General features: G+C 45.3%; 1 protein-coding gene across 4 annotated transcripts in view; it reads right to left on the reverse strand.

The window, feature by feature from the left end:
* Positions 1–25848, reverse strand: part of SLC35F1 (solute carrier family 35 member F1) — a 952113-nt gene extending 926265 nt beyond the window's left edge. The window contains exons 1-2 of one of the 4 annotated variants that reach the window (XM_085611290.1): positions 25385–25848; positions 24361–24726 (exon numbers count right to left, since the gene is read on the reverse strand). In XM_085611290.1, coding sequence (XP_085467416.1) covers positions 24361–24470 — 110 coding nt within the window. In that variant the 5' untranslated portion in view covers positions 24471–24726; positions 25385–25848. Of the gene's footprint in view, positions 1–24360 lie in introns of all 4 variants that reach the window. The other 3 variants (XM_085611289.1, XM_085611288.1, XM_085611287.1) reach the window with 3 other exon arrangements.
* Positions 25849–26810: the final 962 nt, after the last annotated feature.

Raw genomic sequence — 26810 nt, forward strand, 5'->3', positions numbered from 1 at the left:
TCAATGTTGACAAAAGTGAAATTCTCCCTCTGAATAAATTTTGTTTTCATGCAGACTTCTTGGCTTCTTCTTTTCATTGGAGTCCGGTTAAGATAAAATACTTAGGCCTGTGGTTTAAATCCTCTATTAAAGACACTGTAGCACTTAACATTAAAAATCTACAAACAATGATACAGGACTCTACAACTCGTTGGCATCCTTTGTTTTTATCCTGGTGGGGAAGGCTGGATTCGATTAAAATGATGTTAGTTCCCATTATTTTATTTTACCTTTCTAATCTTCCAGTTAATATCCCTAAATCTTGTTATAAGAATATATATTCTGCGCTGTCTAAGTTCTTGTGGCAGCATAAAAAGGCTAGAATGTCTTTTGCAAAACTTAAACGACCTAAGCAGTTGGGTGGAGTTAATTTTCCGGATTTTGCCTCTTATCATTCCTCGTTTTTCCTTAAACATTCTGTTCCCTTATTATCTGAGCAGGAATCCGATACCATTTCAAAGCCTTTGTGGGTTGAGATTGAATCATCTTTTTTTCATCCTTTTACCTTTGAGGAATTTGTATCGCTGTCCCATATTCCTAATAAATTTTCCCTCCCTATTCTTAAAAATTCTCGGAAAACTTTTTCTCCTCTTTTCCTGGGAGGTTTAGATGACCGTTCGCGTTTTTTACATTCTCCCTTGTGGTATAACCCTCTTATTAAACTTCGCAATAGGATGCTTTTTTGGAAAGATTGGAATAACCCTGGTATTAATTGGACTCATCAATTGTTTGATGAAGGCACTTGTATTCCCTTCTCTACCCTTCAATCTCGCTTCTCTTTGCATGAATCCTTTGAATCCAAATACAATCTATTGAGTACGGTTTTGCAAAACAGTTATGACGCTCTTTCTGATTCCATCACTCACACTAATTTATCCCCTCTTTCTCTCCCTTGTTTACTTACTTCTTCTTCTGCTTCCCAGATATATACAAAACTAAGAGATACTTCTAGCACTCGAGATAAATCTAAAACAGAAACGGACTGGGAATCAGATGTAGAGGACACATATTCTATCTCACTGTGGCAAAAGGTCTGGATCAAGATAAGGAAATCCTCTAGAGCAGCGAATACAACTCAAACGTTATTTTTTATATATAACAGACTTTTGATTACTCCTGCCAAACTGCATACAATTGATCCTTCCATCCCTTCCTCTTGCTGGTCTTGTTCAGCGTCGTGGGCAGATCTTAAACACATGTTATTCAGTTGTCCGAGGATTCATAAATTTTGGACTGATGTGTGGACTCAGATCAATAAGATTTTTTCCACCTCTTTCCCTCTTACATTTTCACATATCTTTTTAGGTAGTCTCTCAGACATATGGTCCTCTTCCACCACCAATACGTCCATTATTGATTTACTTCTAGCTGTAGCGTTTCAGCAAATCACTAAATCTTGGAAGGATACCTCAAATGTTTCCTTTCAAGCTTGGTGGTATGGAGTTTGTTATCATCATAGACTTGACAGAGCCTATGTTTATCCCATTACACTTGCCATTAAACGTGATTTATTATGGCTTCTCATTACAGATTTTTTAGATGTGTCTGCTCGATCCCTACCCCTACATAATCCGTGTACAGAAGAAGTTCCCAAACCTCCATGACAGCATTCCTGATGGTTTCATGTACATACTTTCACTGCTTGTTTTATGCCTATTTTGTATATTTTTTATTGGAGGAGTTTTTGTGCGTTTGATCTATTTCTTTATTCTTTTGTATAATTTTGTATGACAATGATTACATTTCTATTGCAACTGTTTTTGTTTTATTTGATGATGCTTTCTGCCCTTCTCCCTTCTACTTCTTTCCCCTGTCTTTTATTCCTCTCTCTTAGTTATGACGTTCTATTTTTCTACTTGAGATGAGTTTAATACTATGCTTTATTGTTAATCTGTTGTAAATGAACTTCAATAAACTCTCCTTTAAAACTGAAAAGAATACTGATAACAAAAATATCACCTGATATAGCTGTATTATTAATAACTTTAGTGGGGTGATATGTTTGTAAATGATATTCAGGATGATGTATTTTCTCAGACGTTATAAAGGCCATGTTCGTATTAAAGGGGCCGTGGCTGCACTGAGAATTCACCAGACAGCTTTAAGGGCCACATGTACAACCATTTCCTTTTGCAACTCGTAATTTGTGAATTTTAGCAACTCGTGAATTGCAAATCACAAAAGGAAAGGTACTAATGAGTTTCAGACACATTTAGCAATTCCCAAGAGGGTCGCACATGAACTGCCTCATCAATATTCATGAGGCAGGTCGCAATCTGCGACCCATTGGGATAATAACACAGTGATGGTGGCCTGCTGGGGACAGCAGACCCCCATGTCTGTGTTTGCCTTTTCAATAAAGCAACTTTATTTTTTAAATGCAGCCCATTCTCCTTAAAGGAAAACGGGATGCATTTCAAAACTAACATTGAAATGTTTCAGTTTAATTTTTAAGAGCAGGCAGTGGTCCGTGAGACCCCTGCCTGCTCTTAAAATCCTTTTCGCTGCCAATCACAAAGGGAAGGGGTCCCCTGGGGACCTCATCCTGTTAGCGACAGGTTTACCACCAATTTGAAATTGGTGGTAACTGCGATTGTTTATATCCCCCTGCAACTCGCTATTAGGAAGGAAAGCCCTTGGCACGCCCCTTCCTTATAGCGACTAGCAAAACCAGTTTTGCGAGTCTGTAACAGGTAACTAACTCACAAAATAGGTTTGGTCCATGCTACCACCCTTTTTAGCGCCTGGGAATGGCTCGATTATCCATTTGTGACTGCTAAAAACGATCGTACATGTGGCCCTTAGAGAGGAGGCAGAGCTATAACTGCAAGCCACAGCAATCCTGTTCCTAGACATATTTATTTTTCCTTGAAATCAGATTTGCTTTATGTGTGCATTTTATACGACATAATAAGCAAGATTTGTCCTGGTACTTCCTGAGTGGATTTATTTGATCCTCTGCTTCTCAAATCAAGTCAACTGGTCGGATGAAAAGCGGAACACAATGGCGCAAAGCAGCTTTTCTTATCGGGAAGTTTACAGTGACATCTCTGGGCAAGAATCACACATACTCTGCTCTAAATAATTGTGTCTTACTCTTCTTTTGATTTTATGTGTATCAAAAAAACAGACTTTGCCCAGCGGCCGCTCCTCCGCAATGGCGGAGGAGCATCGCCCCACTGCCTGTTTCAGAGCCAGCAAATGTAAAATATAACAATGTTTTTGCATCGTTTTATTTTGCATTTGCCATCTCTGAGCCAGCACTGTAGGGAGGGGTATGGTCGAGGCATTGGCGGGGGGAGGTGGAGTGCTTTGTGCACTCCTTAAGTGCTCATGTGTGTTCGGCCACCAGTCTCAGGCCAACTAAAACACACATGCACACTTAGGTTTTCTCCAGCCCAGCTGCATTGTGCAGCCGGGCAGCAGAAACCCAACAGACTCCCTGGCATAAGCTGAGCGTCTTTCTAGCCCGCTCAGGCCAATCCCTGCACTGCACTGCAATGCGGGGTTTGGAGAGAGAGTCTGTCCCAAGGGCTGCTAGGACCAGGGAGGAAGAGGAGAAGCGGCGCGATGCGACGCTGGAGGTGGTCAGTGGCTAAAGGTAGGTTTAAAAAAAAGAAATATAGTATTTCTAACCCTCTCTCCCCCTGTGAGACCACTCCCGCGTTCCCTACACCCGCCCCATCCCTGGTTAGCCGAAGGCCCTGTCATGCAGCCAGACCCTGCTTCCAACTCCCCGCAGGCAGCCAATACCATGCTGCGCACAGCCTTTGGCATGCACAGCGTAGGGTTGGCCTTCAGGCCCTGGGAACCCTATCTCCAGGGGCCAAAACACTTATATTAAGGGGAGGGGGCATGCTGCATGGAGGATGGAGGCATTGCTCCCGCCTGGAGGATGTTGCTGCCTTCCTCCAAGTGGGAGCAATATGTTGTTCTGTTTCCCTGGCTGCATCAGTTCGGGCAGGGAAACAGATCTCAAGTCTGCTCCCAGCCAATGGGAGAATTTTTAAAGCTCCCGCCTGCAGGAAGCAGACTTTGTGGTTGCTTCCATTTTGCAGGAGATTTGTATATGCTCCCACCAGACGGGAGCAAACACAGGGCTCCATGGGACACAGCAAGTGAGCCGGCCATGGAGGATAAGGTCCTCGGGCAATTAATGGCTTCGGGAGGGAGGCAATGTCCTTTAAAGTTAAGTTAGGGCCTTGAGGGATGGAGTCACCATGGCCTTTTTAAGGCTTGGGGAGGGGTCCACATGCCCCCCTCTTAAAATACTTTGGGTCCCCAGGAATGGGGTCTCTGTGGCGAAAACAGGTGCAACCCGCCCCTCTCCATAAAAATACTTTTATGCCCCGGGGAACGGTGTCCCCAGAGCCTAAAATGGCTCGAGGAGTGTGGTCACATGCTGCCTCCCCTTAAAAAGTACTTTGGGGCTCCGGGGATGGGATTCTGTGGTTGAAAATGGCTCAGGGAGGGGGGCTGTGCACCCCATCCCCTTAAATATACCCAGGCCCGTGGAATGTGTCTATAGGTCCCTAAATGGGCAAGGGAAGGAGGCCCTAATGATGCCCCTCAACCCATATATAGATCAGAAAATGACAGTCAGCATTTTTTTTCCAGTGATCTTGCAAGACTTCCACAAGATTGCAGCAAAATGGGTAGATTAATTTTTTTATTTTGGCCCCAGAGGGGTCAGTCTGGGTCTTCCCATGGAGCCTGAAGGGGCAGGGTATCACTACCCGGTCCAGTTATTTGTTTTTTTCCCCAAAAGTTCGGGACAGGGTAGTAAGTAATGGCTGCCAGCAACATGTTGCTGGCAGCCAATCAGAGGGCTCGCTCCTGCAGAAGTGAAATGGCTGAAGGGAAAAAAAGCTTCCTGGGCCAATCAGAACACTATATTTTAAAGTTGGCGCTCCCACAAGCCTATTGCAAGCTTCTCGCAGACCCAACCGTCCAGATATTAGAATATGTTTAAACCTTCATTTCTCAAAAATGACTGCATGGATTTCCAACAGAGCACAATCTGCGTACCAAGATCTAGCTTCCTGCCAAATGTGGTGTAATTCCGTTCAGCGGTTTTTGCGGTAGTGCTTCATAAAGAAATCTATGAAAAATACATGGGAATTTTGTGTTTTTGGACCCCCCCTTTTTTCTCTACCCTTGCTTGAGAGATCACCTCGACTTTTTCCATGCATAAACAAGGCAAAAAAGAGCACTTTTTAAAAAAGTTTTGTGGAGATTTGTCAACTGGCACCAAAGTTAATAGAAACACAAAAAATGACTTTCCTATGGAAATGCTGACCTAACTATAACTACCCAGTGGCAACCACCACTGGGATCATCTATCTATCTATCTATCTATCTATCTATCTATCTATCTATCTATCTATCTATCTATCTATCTATCTATCTATCTATCTATCTATCTATCTATCTATCTATCTATCTATCTATCTATCTATACCTCAGCTTTCATCTATGTCCGTCTGTCTATAGTGTCATGTTTGCTATGGTTGAGAAGTAGCGGTATTGTATCTCGCAGAACATTGGTCTTGGAAAAAACTCCTGTACTGTGCATGCCATATCTGGTGCCTCTTAAGAAGTAACTAGACCTAGCGGCAACTGTCTGGGTCACCTTATAAGAGTGCGAAAGGCAACATGCTCCTAGGATCATACCACAGTTCTGCTGTCTTAATTCCATAATTCCTGCACATTCCAAGCTTGACTTGTTAACATTTTCCACAAGAGAGAATACACATTTTACAGCTACCCTTCGAAGCCTCAGTGTCATTCATTTCTACCCAGCCACACATGACACACTTATCCAGCTAAATTTCAGATCCTACATAAACTCTGTGAAGCCAGAGAGCCACAACAACATGGCTGCTTTGGCGATCGTGGGTAAGGTTTGGGCTGGCCTATTTGCATTGCAGGCTAAGGATGTGCTTTAACGTTTCAATATTAGCCCTATGAGGCTAAAGAAATGGTAATACAAAAATTCATATTTATGTAAAATGTTTCATTATTTCTTTTTGTACCCTCATACCGCTTGCTTGCGGTTCTATCCTCGCTTGGAATATAGTCAGGCACCCCAACTTCTTTTGCTAACTATTGCTGAACCCCTATGCTCTAGTATGGAAATATGTGCCCTGGTACTTCTTATCATCCACTAACTAAATAAATATTGATGGGAAGATGGGAAGTGCAAGCGTCCCTGTCTTCTGCTCCTGATGATATCAACCAGAGACTTTGGGCCAGATGCACAAAATTTTTATTTTGCATTTCCTAAATAGCGATTCTGCAGGAATCGCTATTTAGGAAATGCAAAATGGTATGTACAAAAATTGCAGTTTCCTAATAGCGATTCCTACATAGTAAGAATCGCTATTAGGAATTCGCAGTTTAGGAAATATTATAGCATTACCGCCTGTGGCCTAAATAGGAAATGGTTTGCATTTCCTAAATTGTGATTTCCTAATAGGAAAATGCGCAATTTAAGAAATGCAAAGCCATGTGTGCCTCTGGGCTCAAAGCCCCCTCACCCCAAAATTCCTAGTGCACATGTAAGTGCACAATGAATGTGTGTATCTGTAACAAAACTGGTGCTCATGTAAAGCGCTCTGATACCCGATGCCTCGGGTCTAGTTCGCGCTATATAAAACGCAAATAAACATATGCCCTAGGGGCATATGTGTACTTTATGTCACATTAATCATGGTTACCATCGACTTTGAGTTGATGTTAATCGCATTTCCTAAATGCCCAATTCACACTTTGGAAATGCTTTGTACATGTGCTTTAGCAATCACAAATAGGTCATCTCTATTTGCGATTTCCAAATTCCTATGCGCAATTTGCAATTTATTTGGCCTTTGTTCATCTCAAACGGCCATTTAGCATTCTTAATGGGCCAAAATAGCGATTTGGCCTGTTAAAAATACTAAATGGCTTCATGCCTCTGGCTCTTTGAGACAACTTTTATTTTTGGCCTCTCAGTGCTTGGTACACCTGAGATGACAGTGTGCCCCAGTGAATCTTTAAGTTATGAAAACAAATCGAAACCACTTTTTTCCTCATGTCTTTGGTTGTTGCTTCTCAGACCCTTTTAGTAAGTCTTGCAACGCTCTCCTCTGTTGGTTGTAGACCTGTAGAAGCTGGCCACTATCCCAACCTAGTGGGGTGTCTTTGCTTCTGTATTTCTCTTGCCACCACTTTTGGAGGAGAGGCCGTATTGTGCAGGTTTCACATTATCTCTCACATGAGGCTGATTTGTCAATGCATCAGGCGGCCTGCATCACTCTAGACCTCACTGCTCTGCTCCTTCCAGATTACTCTATGAGGAGCAGTTCATCCAGAAGGTTAAGTACCACAGCAGTCAAGAAGGTAAGCCACTGGAAACTGGAGTGTTCTGCTGGATGCATTCGATGCATTCGATCCAGAATCTAAGATGCGCCTCTTTCCTTGCATGGTACCTATCATTCGCCCTAATGCCAACCACAGGGACTTTTAGCGGTCACATTTTTTGGAGTAGTTTACCTATGTAGTCTTCACATGGGTTTTGTGACGGGTGGTGGTAGAAGTGTGGCGCACAGCAAAGAGGCAGGCATAGAATCAGCACCTGATTCATGGATATATGAGCCAACGTCATCAGACGGCTAACCAAGGGCTAATGTGGTATGACAACTAACATCATTTGGTTTAAGGGGATTCTCAAGAAAATATGCATGGGAATTAGGTCTAGCTGGTGTGATTTTCAATGTTGTCAACCGCAATTTGCATTCTGCATTGCCAACAGTTGATTCACTTGAAGCAAAACAAACTGGTCAATGTTAATGAAGAAAATGGAAAAATAGTTTGCTTCCTGAGTTCTGACCAGCATGCACTCTTACGACTCAGGAAAGGACACTATGCTTTGCATTTCTGTGGAAACAATGTTTGGAACAATACATTTAGAGGCTCCGATCTGTTAGGCGTCAATATTTCCTTTACAGGAGTGGGAGTTGATTAATCACAGGTGACAGCAATGTTCATTGGGTGCCATCTAATCCCCTCAGTGTTGGTGTTGACCACCACAAACGCACAGATAAAAGGAGGCTCAAGAAAGGCTCTTTCCATCATGGACACTTAATTATAAGGTGGAAATGGGGAAGATTCACAAAAAAACGTATGAGTAACTATAGCAGTATTATAGAAGTATTACTTCAGGTACTCATAAATGCCTTTGAGATTGGACCTGCAACTTCCTGCTCCCTATTGTTAAAACTGTGAAATGGACACAGTTCTATATGTTTGTACTGTTTATTAATATTCCCTGAATATTCCTATTTTAGATGTTTTGTGGCCAATTCACAAAGGCATTTATGAGTATGTGAAGGAGTACCACAGGATTCCTATTTCATGTACTCATAAATGCTTTTCTGAATTGGCCGAAAAACGCCCAATTCCCTTTTAGTAAAAGTGCAAAGGGCACAGTCCTTTCTATTTGCACTAAGTGTACATAACTATCAACTGAATATTCCCATTTTAGATGTTGTGTGGCCAATCCACAAAAGCGTTTAATAGCATGTTAACTAGTACTTCAGGGGGATTACTTCACATACTCATAAATACACCTGTGAATTGGCCCCAATGTCTTTGCAAGAGAATCAGGTGTGAAACTGTTGGGAGTGTTTGTAAGCAGCTTTCGAAGGATTCCGAAAGGACCCTGCTTCAAGGAGTGACACGCTCGCTACTGCACTGAAAAATCTCAAAATCTCGGTGCAGACACTGGGGGGTCTATTAGGATGGCTGGCGGATGGACGCCGTCGGACCGGCGGCAGCCATCCGCCCACCATCGAAACCCGGAAAACCGCCGGTCCAACTAGCATAGCGGTCGTGACCGTGGCGGTGTGATTTTCCGCCCGCCACATATCTGCCGGTCGCAGTCCGCCCGCGTGCCTGGTGGGCAGAACTGGATCGCTACAATTGTGGCGGATCAGGGCCAGGCACCTGCGGCATGATTATGATGCCGGCAGTAGCCATCCTTTCCGCTGCAGTGCAACTGCCATGAAAAGGGTGGCGGAAACATGTCCCGGGGGCCCATTGTGGGCCCCCAATGTGTTGGGGTGTGTGTGGGTGCACTGGGGGGTACCCCCCTACATTGCTCTGTGCCAGGTGGCAGGCACTGTGCAGTGCCTACCACGCAGTGCAGGGAGATGCAGGACATGCTCCTTTTCACATTGCTGAGGTGCTGCTGGCAGCAGCGACCGCCGCAATGTTAATCACCAGAATCCGACCGCCGCGGTCGGATTTCGACTGCGGAGCATCCTAATTGGACCGGCGGTTAAACTGCGGTCCTTGCGGGTGGTCTTGACCCACTACCATGGCGGTCAGGGAGATTTTTTTTCCGACCGCCATCCTAATAGACCCCTAAGGCTCTCATTTGTAGGTTATCATGCCATTTCAAGTTAATATCCTGATTCCGGTTATTGCACTGATGTAAGCAGTAACTGTGACATTATTACAAGATACATGTTTTTCCATATTTATCACTAGCTCTCTGCTAATACTCCCAGGCACAGATTTCCATGTCTATTAGTGGTTTTCATGAGAGAGCCAGTGGGAGCATTTCTAAAGCTCCCGCCTGCAGGATGCAGACTTTGTGGTTGCTTCCATTTGGCAGGCGATTTGTAAATACTCCTACCAGATAGGAGCAAACACAGGGCTCCCTGGGACACAGCAAGTAAGCCGGCCCTGGAGGATATGGTCCTCGGACAATTAATGGCTCAGGGAGGGAGGCAATGTCCTTTAAAGTTAGGTTAGGGCCCTGAGGGATGGAGTCACCATACTAACAACAAATATCCCTTTCGTTGTGTTACTCATGTGTAATGTGAAATCAAGGTCCACTCTAACAAGAAATTAAATAATTTTTCATTTGTACTAGTCATCTAAACGAGACAGCGCTTCCATTAGATTTGGCTGATACTGGTAAAACAAACACTGTACCTGAGCCGCTACACCATCATCATCGCAAGAGCAGGTATTGGAGAACCTCCTACAAACTAATGTATTTGCTGTGATGGAGGGGGGGGGGTTCAGGTGGTGGATCCTGCAGCGCGCCATGACAGAACTGGCGGGAGAGGTGACACATGAGCAGAAATCTCACACACAAGTTTGCCTTTGATCTGGTGCTCCAAAAATTACAAAGTGTAGATCAAGGTATACTCTGAAATCGATAAGAAGGACTCAAAACGTTAATGGGGACTCTATCATTTCATCTTTCCTGCTGTGTTGGTCACAACTTTGATTTTAATTTGATTCCTTCTCTAAGCATGAATTTGGGGGTCCACACAGGATAGCCTGCTTTTTCAACCCAGATGAATGTGTAGAAGGCCTTTGATGCACCCTGGCAACAAACACGCCCTCGAGGGGCCGAATTAAAAGCTTTTGACAGGGTATATAGCTGAAGTTATCTAAATGTGTACATTTCGACCAAGGAGAAACAAGGGTATCATTCGGGAAATGTGCACAATCTCGAAAATAATTCGTAAAGTACCAGGGAAAATCAGTATGAACCCCAGCCTACGTCTCACTTTCTACCTAATCAAAGCATGTATTTACTTCTAAATACAATAATTCAACCATTAATAATAAAGCGGTGAAATGCACCTATAATATTTATGGAGGCCAAGCAGATAGGCAACATTTGCATTAACAGCCTGTGGCACGTTTACACATCCCTATTGTCCTCTCAATATATTCAGAAACAACCCACACTGTCATACGATCAAGCAGAAGTAAAAAAAGAACTGGAAAGATATATTGTGTCTTAGCATTCGTCTATTTGTAACAGTTGCAAACTTGGTGCCTTCAAGGACTTTCTGTTTTCGTTCTCTGCAAATACTGCAAGGTGCCTGACAGAAGAGGAAGGGACCGCATCACTAAGGAGGCGGCCATGTTTGAACTAGCTTTATGAACGAGGTCAGCGTAGGACAGGTTGACTCAAATCGAGTGGAAACGAGTTTCAGAAGGGTAGCCCCAATACTCCCCACCCTAAAAAGACATGGAATGCCATTCCCACAGGCCAGGAGGAATTGCAGATGGCAAGCACCCCCGTTTATGGGCAATTACTTCCACACATATCCTTAAACGACATCATCACGTATAACCTCCTAATTAAGAATAGTTTAGATATTTATTTTATTTGAGAGGTTTTATATAGAGTGAACATGCCCCATCAGGGTATCAGAGCGGTGTTCAGAGAAGCAGACAAGTTAAACAAGTATACATCTATATCGTGAATAATGTACATATAAGAGGTTAAACATAAAAAACTGAGAAAAAGAACACCAAGCAACATAGTAGATCTAAAGTAACAGAATTGCATAGTAGCATGGGTTCCTTCAGGGCGCCACAATGCAAGCTCATAGTATGCCGAATCCCAAGAAGCTTCCAGAGGGCAGCGGCTTGCTCATTTGTTTGCACCCAGGCCTGTAATGTGCGCGTGCTGGCGATGAGTAGACTATAAATCCAGCCACAATAACTCTGTCGTTCTATTTGTGGATACACCCACAGGAAAGCTCCAGAGAGGTTTTTGTAAGTCCCTCTTAGTCATGAGCATTTTCCAGGAACGATGCTGGCAGCATATCACGCCGATACATCTTTCTCGGCTAGGAAAAGGACTGGTGGAAAACACGAATTAGACACATTGTATTGTGCAGGTAGGTCCAGCTCTCTTCTTAGCCACCTCCTTACAAATACTTGTTGAAAGAGATCTCCAAGGCAGGATTTCTATGTGTTCACCTGCACTCTGCCCCAAAGTCACTATTTGGATAACTATTATACATACAATGTCCCCATTGATGAATACTGACTCCTCTAGGCGCTTCCAAACACCACCCTACTACTGAAATAAAAATCTAATGATCACAGCACCCATGGCAAAGAATACAAACTGAAAATGATACGGTGAGATCAGATGTCCTGTTGGTGCTGGGAACCCCTTGCCCAGTAGAATACAGCTAATCTTTGTTAAGAGCAGATGGGAAAAGGTGTAAGCGACTCTGGATGAGTAATGTTGTATCAACAAACAGAGAATACGGGCCTAGCAGGGAAGTGGGGACTGGGGACATTAGATAAACTGTTACACTCAGTGTAGGCCCATAAATGTATTATAATACATGGGATTCTGTAATCCCTGTATAAATGCCCGTATCTAATTTCTTTATAATCGGTGATTAGTGATATATGGTGTCAGAACTTGACTATTTTAAGTTATTACAGTCCAGTTCTGATGTCACTATGCCTTTCTGCCAAAGCCAGCAGCAGACGTAAAAGGCAGGTCAGGCCACAGAGCATAAATGAAGCAGCTGTTTAACGCAAAGAAAACAGAAGGTTGCTTTTCTTTCTTCTGCTCTATTTTAATATATTCCAATGACAAGCAGAGAGGATATGTTTATTTTTCCACTTCTTAGACAGAGGAAAGCTAGAATCTTTCTGCATGTTTCTACACACTCCCAACTACTGCAGCTTTTATTTTTTTTAACTGACTTGTATTGAACTGTTTCTAATATCTGCTTGCAACAAATATCTAACAGGTTTTTGAAGTGTTTATTTTTGAACTAGAGGTTTTATTTTTATTCATGTTTGCAAACATGCCGGTTCTTTAATATGAAAATGGTTTTAAGTGTTTTGTGGGAAAGGTGATGGTCTGGCCATGTATTGGATGGGGAAAAAGTACCCTCCTAGAGTACATGATAAGGATATTGCATGCCACCTAGGAGCTCCATAACCTTATAATATATATGTGTGTGTGTGTGTGTGTGTGCGCGTGTGTGCGTGCATGTGTGTGTGTGTGTGTGTGTTTTTCTTATTTTTATTTTTTTATTCGGTCAATTTTGGCCATTAAACATCACACATAAACATCATATAAAATGCATAATCCATTACATTGTAGTATGATACAATCACATCCTCTATGAATACAAGCTAATACAAATACAAGTAAAATTCATTAAAACCAATGAGAAATTGTGCCCAGCTGCATTAGATATCCTTCATAAAGGGCAGATACATTACAAGACCACTCTATGTTATAAAGATTTAAATGGCTCACTGAAGAATTCGGGTCGATATGGCACCTAATTTTGAGGCATTAAGGACATCATAGAATCTTGATTCTAGCGGTGCTATCACCGTAAAGGAAAGAAGTGCAAAACCAAAACTTCGCTATCAGAATTCAGAGACAATAAAAACACAGATACAATTACATAACAAATAGTGAGTAATGGGGAAATTAATCAAATCTCGATCTTCTAGACACCCAGGCTGCTCGTAAAAAGAATAGGACTGTAAAGATAGCATGATCTGTTGGAACCATCTGTAGATACACCAAGGCTGGCCTAAAGTGATTAAAATTCAGGGATTTCAACAAAGGGATTCAAAATTGCTTCCTCTGCCAGCTATAATAAGAACAGAACATGGTAAAATGCAACATATCCTGCGGAGACATATTGTCACAGCTGCAGGGTTCCCTTGCCTCAAGCCGTAGCCACCCTGAAAGTGATGCCAAAAAATGGTGCAACTGGTTGAACCTGAATCTGGCCAGCAGAAACCTATCATGCTGTGAGTGGACCTTAGTGAGCTACAGCTCCAACCCCTGCACAGTTTTTAGCAGCATGTTACTCCAAACATAAGATTCTTGAAGCACTAGGTGCTGTCTCTCTAGGTGTGAATGTTCCTAAGACAGCCTTTTGACACACCCTAGCTCCCACTCCGACTGAGAGAAGAGATCTTCAAAAATATCTGACCTACCAATGCGGTTTAATGCTGCTTTACCATGGGCTATCTAAGATATATATTTTGTGTGACCAATCAAGAATCAAACAATCTGCTAAATCATTCGATTTAGTGACAGTTCTGCCCTGCTACAAATCTTAATCCAACACAGGAGCGGACTAAGGGATATCAAATCAGACATGTGGATAAGCCCAAACTCCTCCTGTACAGTGAAAGCTGGAGTAGAGTGTGGAACCTGAACCAATCTGTGAAGAAAAATATTTTCGGCCGATTGGATGCGGTCCAGCTTGGCATACCCCCATACCTCACTACCGTATCATAGCTGGGAGATGCACTGAGCCTGATAAATTTATAACAGGTCCCTCGGTACCCTAGAGCCAATCGTCTGAGTAAAATTAAAAACCGCCCCCATGGATTTGAGAAACTCAGCTCTTTTTGCCTCCACCAGAGTTTTCCAACAAATGTTAGCATCAAATAGGACCACCAGGTAAAGGAACGCCTTAACTTTGCCCAAGGTAAAATTAGCAACCTGAAAGGTTTTGCTCTTAGTTGACTTGGGGCCCACAACCATCACATATGACTTCTGAAAATTAACCGCCAGATCAAGGTTCCCCATGAAAGACACATACCTATCCAGGAGAAGGCCTAGCCTCTGAGTGGTCCGAACCATAAGGACCGCATCATCCGCATATAATAATGCAGGGAGGAATCTGTCACCTACCATCGGCCAATCAGCCGCAGATGTTAACTGCGCAGACTCATGCCCATTTACGTACAAGATAAATAAAAAGGGGGCAAGAATACATCCTTGACACTGATCCAAAAAGGACAACTACAGGCGGCATCCTGAGAGAGATAGACCGAGGCAGAGGTCTCTGAGTGCAGATTGGCTAGAAGGGCCACAATACTTGGGTCTATCCTGATCCCGCTAAGCAGGTTCCAATAACCTTATAAAGGAACTCAGCCTCTTTCCTCTATATGGTTATGCAACACCTCTGTGACTTGCAATATCCCTATAATGTATAGCAGAGGGTAATTTATCCCTTATATATTCCATGTGTAGCTACAGACTGTATATCACTCTACACTCACATGTTTGTGGATAAACTGTGGTTTGCTATACAGAGCATTACTATACATAAAGAAACAACAACTTTATGAACCAAAGGAATGTGGTAGGGGAGCTCACACACACGGGCATAGTTGTACTGTTGTTGAAAATGCACATAAAGATATGAAAAAAATGAATCAAAGGAATGTGAGACATAAATGTATCAATTTCAAAAACACCTGAGTCCACTCCACCAGCTGCTCTCTCTGCTATAAAGAAATATGAGGCTAATTTGAGATTCTTGAAATAGTAAATTTTCCGATAGAATCCATAAATGAGGGCAGCCTAAAACGATTTAAATGGACATGCTGTTACTAGTGGCGTTGCTAGAGCATGTGGCGCCCGGGGCTATCCCTCAGATTGCCGCACCCCCCCCCCCCCTCCCCGAGGCATGCACTTCAAAGAGGTCCGAGAGACACGTAGTATCGCCGCTAATAGTTACCTTGATCATGCAACTTACATGCACATACATGACACGGTCCAAGGCTACACAGTTGAATACAGCGTGACTGGCAGTACAAAAGAGAACACACAGACTGCATGATCTATCTGGGGACTCAGAAAAACCGCATGTGACATCCATCAGAGAGCTGCGTGAACAATTACCTGGTAATCCCCTCAACACAATGCAAACATGCACACACATGACACTGTTCATGTAACCTTCATCTACAGCTGACATTAAATGACCATACATCTCTTCTTAGTCTTATAAGGACCAGTAAAACTCACTCTTTTCCAAATCTCTTTCAAAATATTATCACTTTCCATGTAATGTTCCTTTGATGGGAATAGGAGGTTTCTGAGGTGGGAGTATAAGGCAAGTGATACTACTCAGGCTCCATCTGTTCGAGCCTTCATGGAGGATCCCTCTTCATTACTACCTCCACCTGACCCCGGACTCGGCAACGCTCTCCCTTACAGGCTTGATTATCCACTACTCCTCTCTCCAGTGCACCTTATCTCACATCTGACCTTGGGCCCCAGCCCCATATCAGGCACAATCGGGCTCCACTTTGCTTTTTCCCAGTAAAAACATTAGTAAAATCACCTTCAAACTTAAAACATTGAATATAGCAGTAAATATAATTAGCATGCACTTTAAAGTATGTTCCACAGTAGCCCTTATGACCCGACTGCTAATTAAATAAACAAAAACAGAAAGGCCATGACAGGGCCGGGCGCTGATGCGAAAGTCTTTTTTGGCGCCACACTAATAACCACTTTCTCTGTAAATACCTTTACTACCACCTTCCAACAGTGCCCCTCATCCCTCCATGGACCCCCTAGTGACCTCCTCCTCAGATTGCCTCACGCCACAAGTGCCCCTCATCACCCCACAGCCCCTCCCCCTCATGACCTCCTCCTTGGACTCCCTCACTGCCACCATCCACCAGTGCCCCTTCTCTCTCTGTAGCCTCTCCCCCTCATGACCTCCTCCTCAGACTCCCTCACTACCACCCTCCACCAGTGCTCCTCATCTCACCCTAGCTCCCCCTCCACACCATGACCTCTTACTCGGATTCCTTCACTGTCACCCAGGGCACAAGTCCTAAAAAAAGAAGTGGGGGGACGCTGACGTCACAACAGCAAGTGATGTCACGAAAGGTGGCTTACACCATCAGACTCATTGCCTCCCCTCGCTCACCCCTTAGATGCCATTGCATCAGGGAAGGCAGCGCGTGAGCAGCGTTCTGAATGAGCTCCGATCTCGCCCCAGAAAGGCCAAAGAGTAAATGTGTGGCTCCATTTGCTCCAGTAATCGAGCTCCCGTTAAAATAAGTGAGGGGACGCCATCCACCCGCCTGGTACCCCGACTCGAGCCCTGCAGTCACCCTCCACCAGTGCCCCTCATCGCTCCACAGCCCCTCCAACTACCTCCTCCTCAGATTCCCTCACTGCCACCCTCCACCAGTGCCCCTCATCGCTCCGTAGCCCTTCTCTCATATGCATTTGTTGTTTAGCGCTACTCATATCAGTGTAGTGTGTCAGCACTTTACACCACGAACACATTATACAGAGACAATTAATCATACAAGTATGTAAATCAGTCTACAGGGAATGTCACATAAGCTAATGAGGATTACAAGGTGTAGGAATCACATGTCATCCATACTGGTGGGCAGTATATTTTGAGAGGGTTTGGTCTGAGGAAACAAAAATGTATCTCTGCCCAAACATACTCATTTTAGCAACATTAGAATGATGAAAGACTGAGGAAGTTCTAACTATATCACAAAACAAATATATACCATTCATGTTTGTATGCAGCTCTTTGGTGACAGTTCATTGGTCACTGTCCTATGTTAGGATTGTAACTTCTGAACTGCAAGTAACACAAGGATCTCTGTGGCAAAGGCAGCAACCCACTGAGCTTCCACACAAAATACAGTCCATCTGCATTGAAAAACTACTAACAGACAAATAATTGCTCTCCAGCGAATCATTAATCACCAGCGTTATTGGGGCATTTTTTATTGTCTTATTGTTGTCCTGCATCGGCCATGATAATGATAAAAACTATTAAAATAAAGCGCAGACGAAGTACCTGTCCTGCTGGACCTGCGCATTTTTTTTTAAAGAAAAGAAACACATTCTCTTACCTACTACTGCACTGAATTATACACGGACGCAGCAGAGCAGACTACCCCAGGCCAGGTCCTCACGAGAGTGTGTAGTGGTGACGCGCGTGACGCGTCACCGCTACGTTCTCATCGCGAGGGCTGGGCAAAAATGTAGCCCAGGGCCGTCATTGGTAGCGCTGGCGCGCTCTCCAAGAATGACGGCCCTGGAGCGGGATGGGAACAGTATACGTGGGTGGCGCTGCGCGGGCAGATTAACGGTCATCAACGCGCTGCTTGCACTAAAGTGGGCAGGCACGTAGCTAGGGGGGGCGGTGGGGGCGGACCGCCCCAGGCGGCACTATATTTAGGGCGGCGGTCTTTATAATTTATTTAGGGACACAGAGTCACTAAATAAATTATAAAGTCCGCCGCGGCCGCAACGCGCGGCCGGGTGGCCCACTTTAGTGCAAGCAGCGCGTTGATGACCGTTAATCTGCCTGCGCGGCGCCGCCCGCGTATACTGTTCCCATCCCGCTCCAGGGCCGTCAATCTTGGAGAGCGCGCCAGCGCTACCAATGACGGCCCTGGGCTACATTTTTGCCCGGCCCTCGCGATGAGAACGTAGCGGTGACGCGTCACGCGCGTCACCACTACACACTCTCGTGAGGACCTGGCCTGGGGTAGTCTGCTCTGCTGCATCCGTGTATAATTCAGTGCAGTAGTAGGTAAGAGAATGTGTTTCTTTTCTTCAAAAAAAAATGCGCAGGTCCAGCAGGACAGGTACTTCGTCTGCGCTTTATTTTAATAGTTTTTATCATTATCATGGCCGATGCAGGACAACAATAAGACAATAAAAAATGCCCCAATAACGCTGGTGATTAATGATTCGCTGGAGAGCAAATATTTGTCTGTTAGTAGTTTTTAAATGCAGATGGACTGTATTTTGTGTGGAAGCTCAGTGGGTTGCTGCCTTTGCCACAGAGATCCTTGTGTTACTTGCAGTTCAGAAGTTACAATCCTAACATAGGACAGTGACCAATGAACTGTCACCAAAGAGCTGCATACAAACATGAATGGTATAGATTTGTTTTGTGATATAGTGAGAACTTCCTCAGTCTTTCATCATTCTAATGTTGCTAAAATGAGTATGTTTGGGCAGAGATACATTTTTGTTTCCTCAGACCAAACCCTCTCAAAATATACTGCCCACCAGTATGGATGACATGTGATTCCTACACCTTGTAATCCTCATTAGTTTATGTGACATTCCCTGTAGACTGATTTACATACTTGTATGATTCATTGTCTCTGTATGATGTGTTTGTGGTGTAAAGTGCTGACACACTACACTGATATGAGTAGCGCTAAACAACAAATGCATATGAGAGAGGGGCTACGGAGCGATGAGGGGCACTGGTGGAGGGTGGCAGTGAGGGAATCTGAGGAGGAGGTAGTTGGAGGGGCTGTGGAGCGATGAGGGGCACTGGTGGAGGGTGACTGCAGGACTCGAGTCGGGGTACCAGGCGGGTGGACGGTGTCCCCTCACTTATTTTAACGGGAGCTCGATTACTGGAGCAAATGGAGCCACACATTTACTCTTTGGCCTCTCTGGGGCGAGATCGGAGCTCATTCAGAACGCTGCTCACGCGCTGGCTTCCCTGATGCAATGGCATCTAAGGTGTGAGCGAGGGGAGGCAATGAGTCTGATGGTGCAAGCCACCTTTCGTGACATCACTTGCTGTTGTGACGTCAGCGTCCCCCCACTTCTTTTTTTAGGACTTGTGCCCTGGGTGACAGTGAAGGAATCCGAGGAAGAGGTCATGGTGTGGAGGGGGAGCTAGGGTGAGATGAGGAGCACTGGTGGAGGGTGGTAGTGAGGGAGACTGAGGAGGAGGTCATGAGGGGGAGAGGCTACAGAGAGAGAAGGGGCACTGGTGGATGGTGGCAGTGAGGGAGTCCAAGGAGGAGGTCATGAGGGGGAGGGGCTATGGGGTGATGAGGGGCACTTGTGGCGTGAGGGAATCTGAGGAGGAGGTCACTAGGGGGGCCATGGAGGGATGAGGGGCACTGTTGGAAGGTGGTAGTAAAGGTATTTACGGAGAAAGAGGTTATTAGTGTGGCGCCAAAAAAGACTTTCGCATCAGCGCTAAAGCCGGCCCTGTCATGGCCTTTCTGTTTTTGTTTATTTAATTAGCAGTCGGGTCATAAGGGCTACTGTGGAACATACTTTAAAGTGCATGCTAATTATATTTACTGCTATATTCAATGTTTTAAGTTTGAAGGTGATTTTACTAATGTTTTTACTGGGAAAAAGCAAAGTGGAGCCCGATGGTGCCTGATATGGGGCTGGGGCCCAAGGTCAGATGTGAGATAAGGTGCACTGGAGAGAGGAGTAGTGGATAATCAAGCCTGTAAGGGAGAGCGTTGCCGAGTCCGGGGTCAGGTGGAGGTAGTAATGAAGAGGGATTCTCCCTGAAGGCTCGCACAGAGGGAGCCTGTAAGGGAGTGCGTTGCAGAGTCCGGAGTCAGGTAGAGGTAGTAATGAAGAGGGATTCTCCCTGAAGGCTCGCACAGAGGGAGCCTGTAAGGGAGTGCGTTGCAGAGTCCGGGGTCAGGTGGAGGTAGTAATGAAGAGGGATCCTCCATGAAGGCTCGAACAGATGGAGCCTGAGTAGTATCACTCGCCTTATACTCCCACCTCAGAAACCTCCTCTTCCCTTCAAAGGAACATTACATGGAAAGTGATAATATTTAGAAAGAGATTTGGAAAAGAGTGAGTTTTACTGGTCCTTATAAGACTAAGAAGAGATGTATGGTCATTTAATGTCAGCTGTAGATGAAGGTTACATGAACAGTGTCATGTGTGTGCATGTTTGCATTGTGTTGAGGGGATTACCAGGTAATTGTTCACGCAGCTCTCTGATGGATGTCACATGCGGTTTTTCTGAGTCCCCAGATAGATCATGCAGTCTGTGTGTTCTCTATTGTGCTGCCGGTCACGCTGTATTCAACTGTGTAGCCTTGGACCGTGTCATGTATGTGCATGTAAGTTGCATGATCAAGGTAACTATTAGCGGCGATACTACGTGTCTCTCGGACCTCTTTAAAGTGCATGCCTCGGGGAGGGGGGGGGGGGCGGCAATCTGAGGGATAGCCCCGGGCGCCACATGCTCTAGCTACGCCACTGAAAGTGGGCCGCCCGGCCGCGCGTTGCGGCCGTGGCGGACTTTATAATTTATTTAGTGACACTGTGTCCCTAAATAAATTATAAAGACCACCGCCCTAAATATAGTGCCGCCTGGGGCGGTCCGCCCCCACCGCCCCCCCCTAGCTACGCGCCTGGCGGCTGTTACAGCACACACCTGCCATTAAGCAATAGATAAATTATTGCAACAATATATTGAATTCATTTGTTAAAGTCTTACAGGTAGGAACAGGTGCAAGAGTTGTTGACTCAATCACTTTTTGTCAATTACATTTCTTCCTCAGAGTCACAGCTTTGGTATGAATTCAGTGCTTTATTTTTTCTTACACAAAAAATAATGAGTGCTTTCTGGTCCATTTTCTATTTCAATATATGTGCAGTTAGAAACATTTTGATACTCCCACAAAAAACTCACCCTCTTGGGACCATCTCAGAACATGAGGGCAGGACCCTGTTGTACAGGAATTTAATTGTTTTGCTGCCTTCCTAAAATAAGTCAGTGGTGCATTGCTAAAACCAGCATATGCTATAAATCACCAATAAGGTGTACCAACTGAAAACCAACTAATCCGAAGTAAGTTTTAGCTCAAGGTTTTAGGTGAAAAATGTATTTATTTATTTATTTGTAGAGTTTTATATAGCGCAAACTTGACCCGAACGCCTCAGAGCGCTTCACAAAATTTGCTTAGCAGTAGTTATAGGTTTACAGATTGAGATATAGAGGCCAAACATTGGCGACACGTGAGCGAAACATAAGATGGCATGACGATCCGTAGCTGGCCCAGCTATGATAAATGAAGGAGGAAACAAGATTATCAGTACTTCATAGCAATGCAACTATAATTTAAAGGCCACACTTAACAGCTACCACCAGCGGACCACCCGGTGTTACAGCAATTCCCAGAGCAATAAAAAAAAAAGACCAAACAAGGTATCAGCTGCTGCAGCTGAAGATACGGCTACTGCAAGATCATGCCAAAACAACTACTACCGAAGGATCCCATTGAAGCAAAGAGTACTTCAAAGAATACTTGTGGTAAATATTAATTCAAAAAACATCCAACGCCATTGCTATTAAATCCCATCTGAAAGAAATTCACACAAGATCATCAAACATTTAGTACAAGCCCATCTACACAGGCTGCAACTATAATCCCAGCAACTGGAATTTTGACTCCAGCACCACCCGACAGCAACAGGTATTATATATATATATTTTTTTAAACAGAGTAGCTACTGGTAAGCCATCCCACTTGAACTAGAATGGCAATCCCCTATACCACTGATAACAAATAACCTTGATGGGCCAGCAAGCACAAGGCGGGAGCTTGCCTCTTAGAAGATACCACTACAAGACTATCCCACAGAAGCTACTATTGTAAAACCATACAAAACAGCAACTACCAGAGCATGCACTAGGACATTGTCCCATTGGGCCAATTATTAATGATTATTTGGAAGGACGGCGCTGGATCCAGTTAACTCGTGGAATAAATCTGTGGCAGTAATTGAATACACGGTGTCCAGTTAATTACCATTTGAAGTTCTGGGACACTTCCTGGTTCTCTTCAATTAGCTGAGCCTCCTTTAGCTTCAGCCACATTATCTGGTACGATAATTTCACTACATATTAACTTGCAGTACTGCGGGCCCACGGCACGCCAACGACTACTGCAAGTGCACCACAATCCCACCCACAACTACTACTTCCCATAGTCAACCCCATAGTAGCTACCACAAAACTATGATGTCCACATGTCCACCAATCAAAATAATTTCATATTTCCCTACACTAATTCACCAACAATCCTTTTTGGGTTCCGGAGTAGCGTGCTACTCGCCGAAAAGCGCTTCAACGCCTGGTATGGGGTGGTAAGCACTGTATAAATGCAATTGCAATTACAATATCTCACTTACATGTACTAATAAAAATCGCATAGAACAACTACTACTACTTCAAACCTAACCATTGAAAGAATTGCTGCAAATCAGTTCCACATCAACTGCTGCAGCAGGGCCAACACACAGTTACTATTGATGCAACATCACCCAAGTAATCAACCATTTCAGCAGTACCGGCAGCAGTTTATGCCACAAGACCACATAAAGCAACAACCACATCTTGACGCTACCACTGAAAGAGAAGCCCTGGCAGATAATAGCGAAAATCCACTCCACAGAATCCACAATTATAATATTTTAAGGAGTACTTCATAATCACCCAAGCAGTTTCTTCTCCAGGTCCACTCTATTTCAACTAAAGACAACTGCACACCACCCACTGCTGCATGAGAACACTTAAGATCTCTTACTGCTGGTTTTATTAAAGCGACAACTCTTGTTATCCCGCCCACAACAGCTCCTACAGGTAGACCACATGAACATCTAGAGTGACCCACTCTGCCCATATATCCTGCCCACATAGGAAGCCGCAGCAAGAACTTGCCTTAGCTACTTCTAGTATAAAACACTCCAAAACAAATACCACTGCAACACCACCCCACAGCCCCTATCTATGTACCTTTAATCCTTCCCTAAAGAGCTACAGCAGAACAGCTCCCCACAAACTTCATTATAACCTCACTCCCTCCAAGTTGTTTCGTGCTATAAAACAGATTTCACAGCCAATGCTGCTGTAATCCAATACTCTAGGAGAACTATCGCAAGAGCACCTTACAACAACTACCATTAAAAGAATACCACACAGCAACTGCAGCCGAACTAGCAAGCCACAGCTATTAGGTAGAGTGTTCCATACAACACTTGCTACTGGGAAAATATTCTGTGGTTTCTACCAGCATACCCCTGGCAGCACAAGCAAGATGAACTACCACTTCAAACCTGCCCACAGCAACTGGCATTGTGATGCTACCCAAAAGCTTAGACTACTTCACAATACTTAGCAGTGCCAGGCAACAACTGCAAATATGCTGCAACAGTGAACAACCACTGCAACATGGGCCACCAGGAGTGTTACAAGGAAGACCCATGCAGCAGCTGCCAATGAAAAAACACCACAGTCAGGTTAATAATACTCTGAGGCCACCCCATGGTACCCACTACTGAAAGACCACTCACAGCTGCCAGTAGAGTAAGCAGACATACATGAGCTATGCCAGCAGACTTACTCCTGAAAACCCCATCCATGACCAGCACTGCAAACCCATCACAGTCAATATTAAAATCCAGACAGGTCCCTATTAATATTGTTAATACTCCAGCAGACAACATCTGGTCTATGTGAGTGAGAGTGAGGGAATCACAAATTAAACCACCAGGCTGACCCTGTTCAGTAATCTACATTAATCTACTGACATATTCATTATATCTCACACGTGTGTGTGCCATCAAGTAACGTCTCATGTCATTTCACTGCCACATGAATGTGGTACCTAGACTGGGCAGCCTTACTTACACGGATGCAGCATCTTGTGTGGTGCATCTAGTTCTTGCCATGCCCAATGCCAATCTAAACCAAAAACCATCACATCTCCTGTTGCATTAGATTATCTGTCACTAGCAACACAACATGCAAAATGATGCTCTTCTCAGACAATGCACTTAAGATGCCTGAGGGATCAGCACAAATCCACTGGGAGATATGTTTTCCAACCAAACATGCCACTCACACATGTCTGCCTCCTTGATGATGCCAGGGGCTCGCTCACCTGTTGAAGACCCTCCTGAACCTCTGTCGCAGGGTGAAGGGCGTTGAGATGCTCTCCGCCGGCATGTTCTCGATGGTGGACACCACATGGTTGGCCTGCTCGGGCATCATGTTGGCTGCAGGTGGTCCGAGATCAGAAGGCTGGGCACATCCTGGGCAGCGCCAGTGGCAAGGGCTGGGCACCACCTGCACCAGGGCTGGGGGCTGAAGCAGCGGCAGGGCAATGGTGGTGGCGCCTGCCCCAGGGCAGGCTGGCAGGTCCAGAGGAAGAGTCAAGGCACCGGCAGGATGCACGCGGCTGCCACACACACCCACCACTCACAGGAGCGGGCACATCGCGTGCACAATCGGCTCACACCTGCAGTGCCTGGGGAGTAAGCACACAGACCAGCATTGGTAACAGACACACACCTGAGGATAGGCTGACACGACTCACACAGTCCACGTTAAGAACACAATCCCACAGACGACCCGAGGCAGGTACCAGGCGCACTGCCAACGTACCAACAGCTTGGCACAGTTCAGAGAAAAAACAGACTTACAGAGACTAGATTTCACATAAATCATAGCAAGCAATCACAAAGATGGGCGTGCAGCTCTCACACAATCACACAATCAGAGCACACAATCACAGGTGATTACAAGGAACCCGGGCGATCAGATAGTGAATTTTAAGGACTGGGTGGTCGTACAACCTGGGTGTTCACGCAGTCTCAGGATGTCCAGACAGCCTCAGAGCGTTCACGCTACCACAGAGGAGCGATACACAATTTCGGATGGAACACACGACCCGCTTCAAAGTGACCACGCCGTCCCAGAACCTTCACCACAGCGACTCACATGCACACAAAAAGAGGCTGAGCTCCAGCTCCCCACATTAAGTGGATTGTGCACACCCACGGGGCCCACGATGCCTGACCACAAAGTAGACGAGGCACTCACACTCCACACAACAGATTCGCGCCGCTCTAAACTTGCCCCCTGCCGCCAGACCGGGCTCAGTAGAGCCGGTGAATGCCGCGCACCGGTGCCATGCTGCCAGCTGGGGGTTTCTGAGATGGGCGAGGGGTGCCGCGATGCTGCACTCTTCCTGGCTATGGCAGGTGCAGGGGTGGCTGCGTGGGGTCCTGGCGCGGGTCCCTTGTCTCCGATGCAGCAGGGCTGTGTGTGTTCTCCTCTCGGGCTGGGTACCCTGGTGCTGGTTCACGTCCCTCTGTGTGCCTCTTGGTCCGCACCGATGTGTGCACGCTCAGTTCCGGCCCTTCCACTGCTCGATGCAGGAGCTGCACGCTTCTCTGGGCGGGATGCAGTGTGCAGTGTGCCTCCGCCGCTGCCGTGCACATAAAAGGGAGAGCGCGGGAGCCGGTATGCTTCCGAGCTCGGGGGGAAGACGTGAGGCACACTGCCTGCTGTACCAAACTAACGCCAGGCGAGGGCGCACTGCGCCGCCCCAGCTGCCTTCTGGAAAACCAGTACACCCTCTGGGCAGGTGCTTCAGAACCACACGCCAGGACAGCGGCCAGCCGCCCCGGGGAGCACCGAGACTGCCTGTCCTGACTTTCAGACACAGTGATTCCAAGCTGTGGACGCGGTGATGAGAGCTTTGTCACCAACCTGCGTGGCTGATCAGCCTCTCGCTTGCTGCATATTAAAGAGTTCAGAGCACAGACATTTCACATAAGTAGGTGTATGTCATGTATGCACTGCCCATGGCTTCACGCATGGGACCAGGACTCGCATCATTGATGCGGCTTAAAATTCTACAAACGTACACATCCCACGGAGCGACAGACAGCACAAATAACACCACTTTTAGGACGTCGATTAAATTGCTTTTTTTTTTTTTTGCAGTTTTATATAGCACGAACTCGACCGAAAGGTATTGGAGCGCTGTACATGAGCACCCCATTACATTACACAAGGACAGTTTAATTTTTGGTACGCATGGGGAGGTTAAGAAGGAACTTGCCCAGAATCACAGGATGTTGAGCCGACGCAGGGACTCGAACCTTGTTCCCCAGCTCCAAAGTCGGCTGTTCTGTCTTTATGGGAGCATTGTATAGCGGGAACTCGGGCAAAGGAGCGCTGTACACGAGAACCAGGTTACATTTCACAAGGTCAGATTATGTATTTTTAGGCACCGGGAGATTAACTGATTTGCCCGAAAACGCAGGATTTTAGCGGACCCCGGGACTCGAACCTATGGCCCAGTTCCAAAGTCGGCAGCTCTGGCAGTTAGGCCAGGCCACCCCCTTGCAATCTCTAAAAGGACAGTTATTTGCGGATTTATCACATTGTGTTTCCATGTAGCTTTGTAGGGGCATCTGTTCACTGTCAGTAAAACTGCTGCCTTGTCTTTATATTCAATGAGTAAGGGTTTGTGGTGGCTGTTCCTATAGCGACACCCTTTCATTTTTTGCAATCTCTGTTGGTTGTCTCAGGAATCACGGG

The sequence above is a fragment of the Triturus cristatus genome, chromosome 6 (genome assembly GCF_964204655.1).
Source record: "Triturus cristatus chromosome 6, aTriCri1.1, whole genome shotgun sequence".
Classification (NCBI taxonomy): domain Eukaryota; kingdom Metazoa; phylum Chordata; class Amphibia; order Caudata; family Salamandridae; genus Triturus; species Triturus cristatus.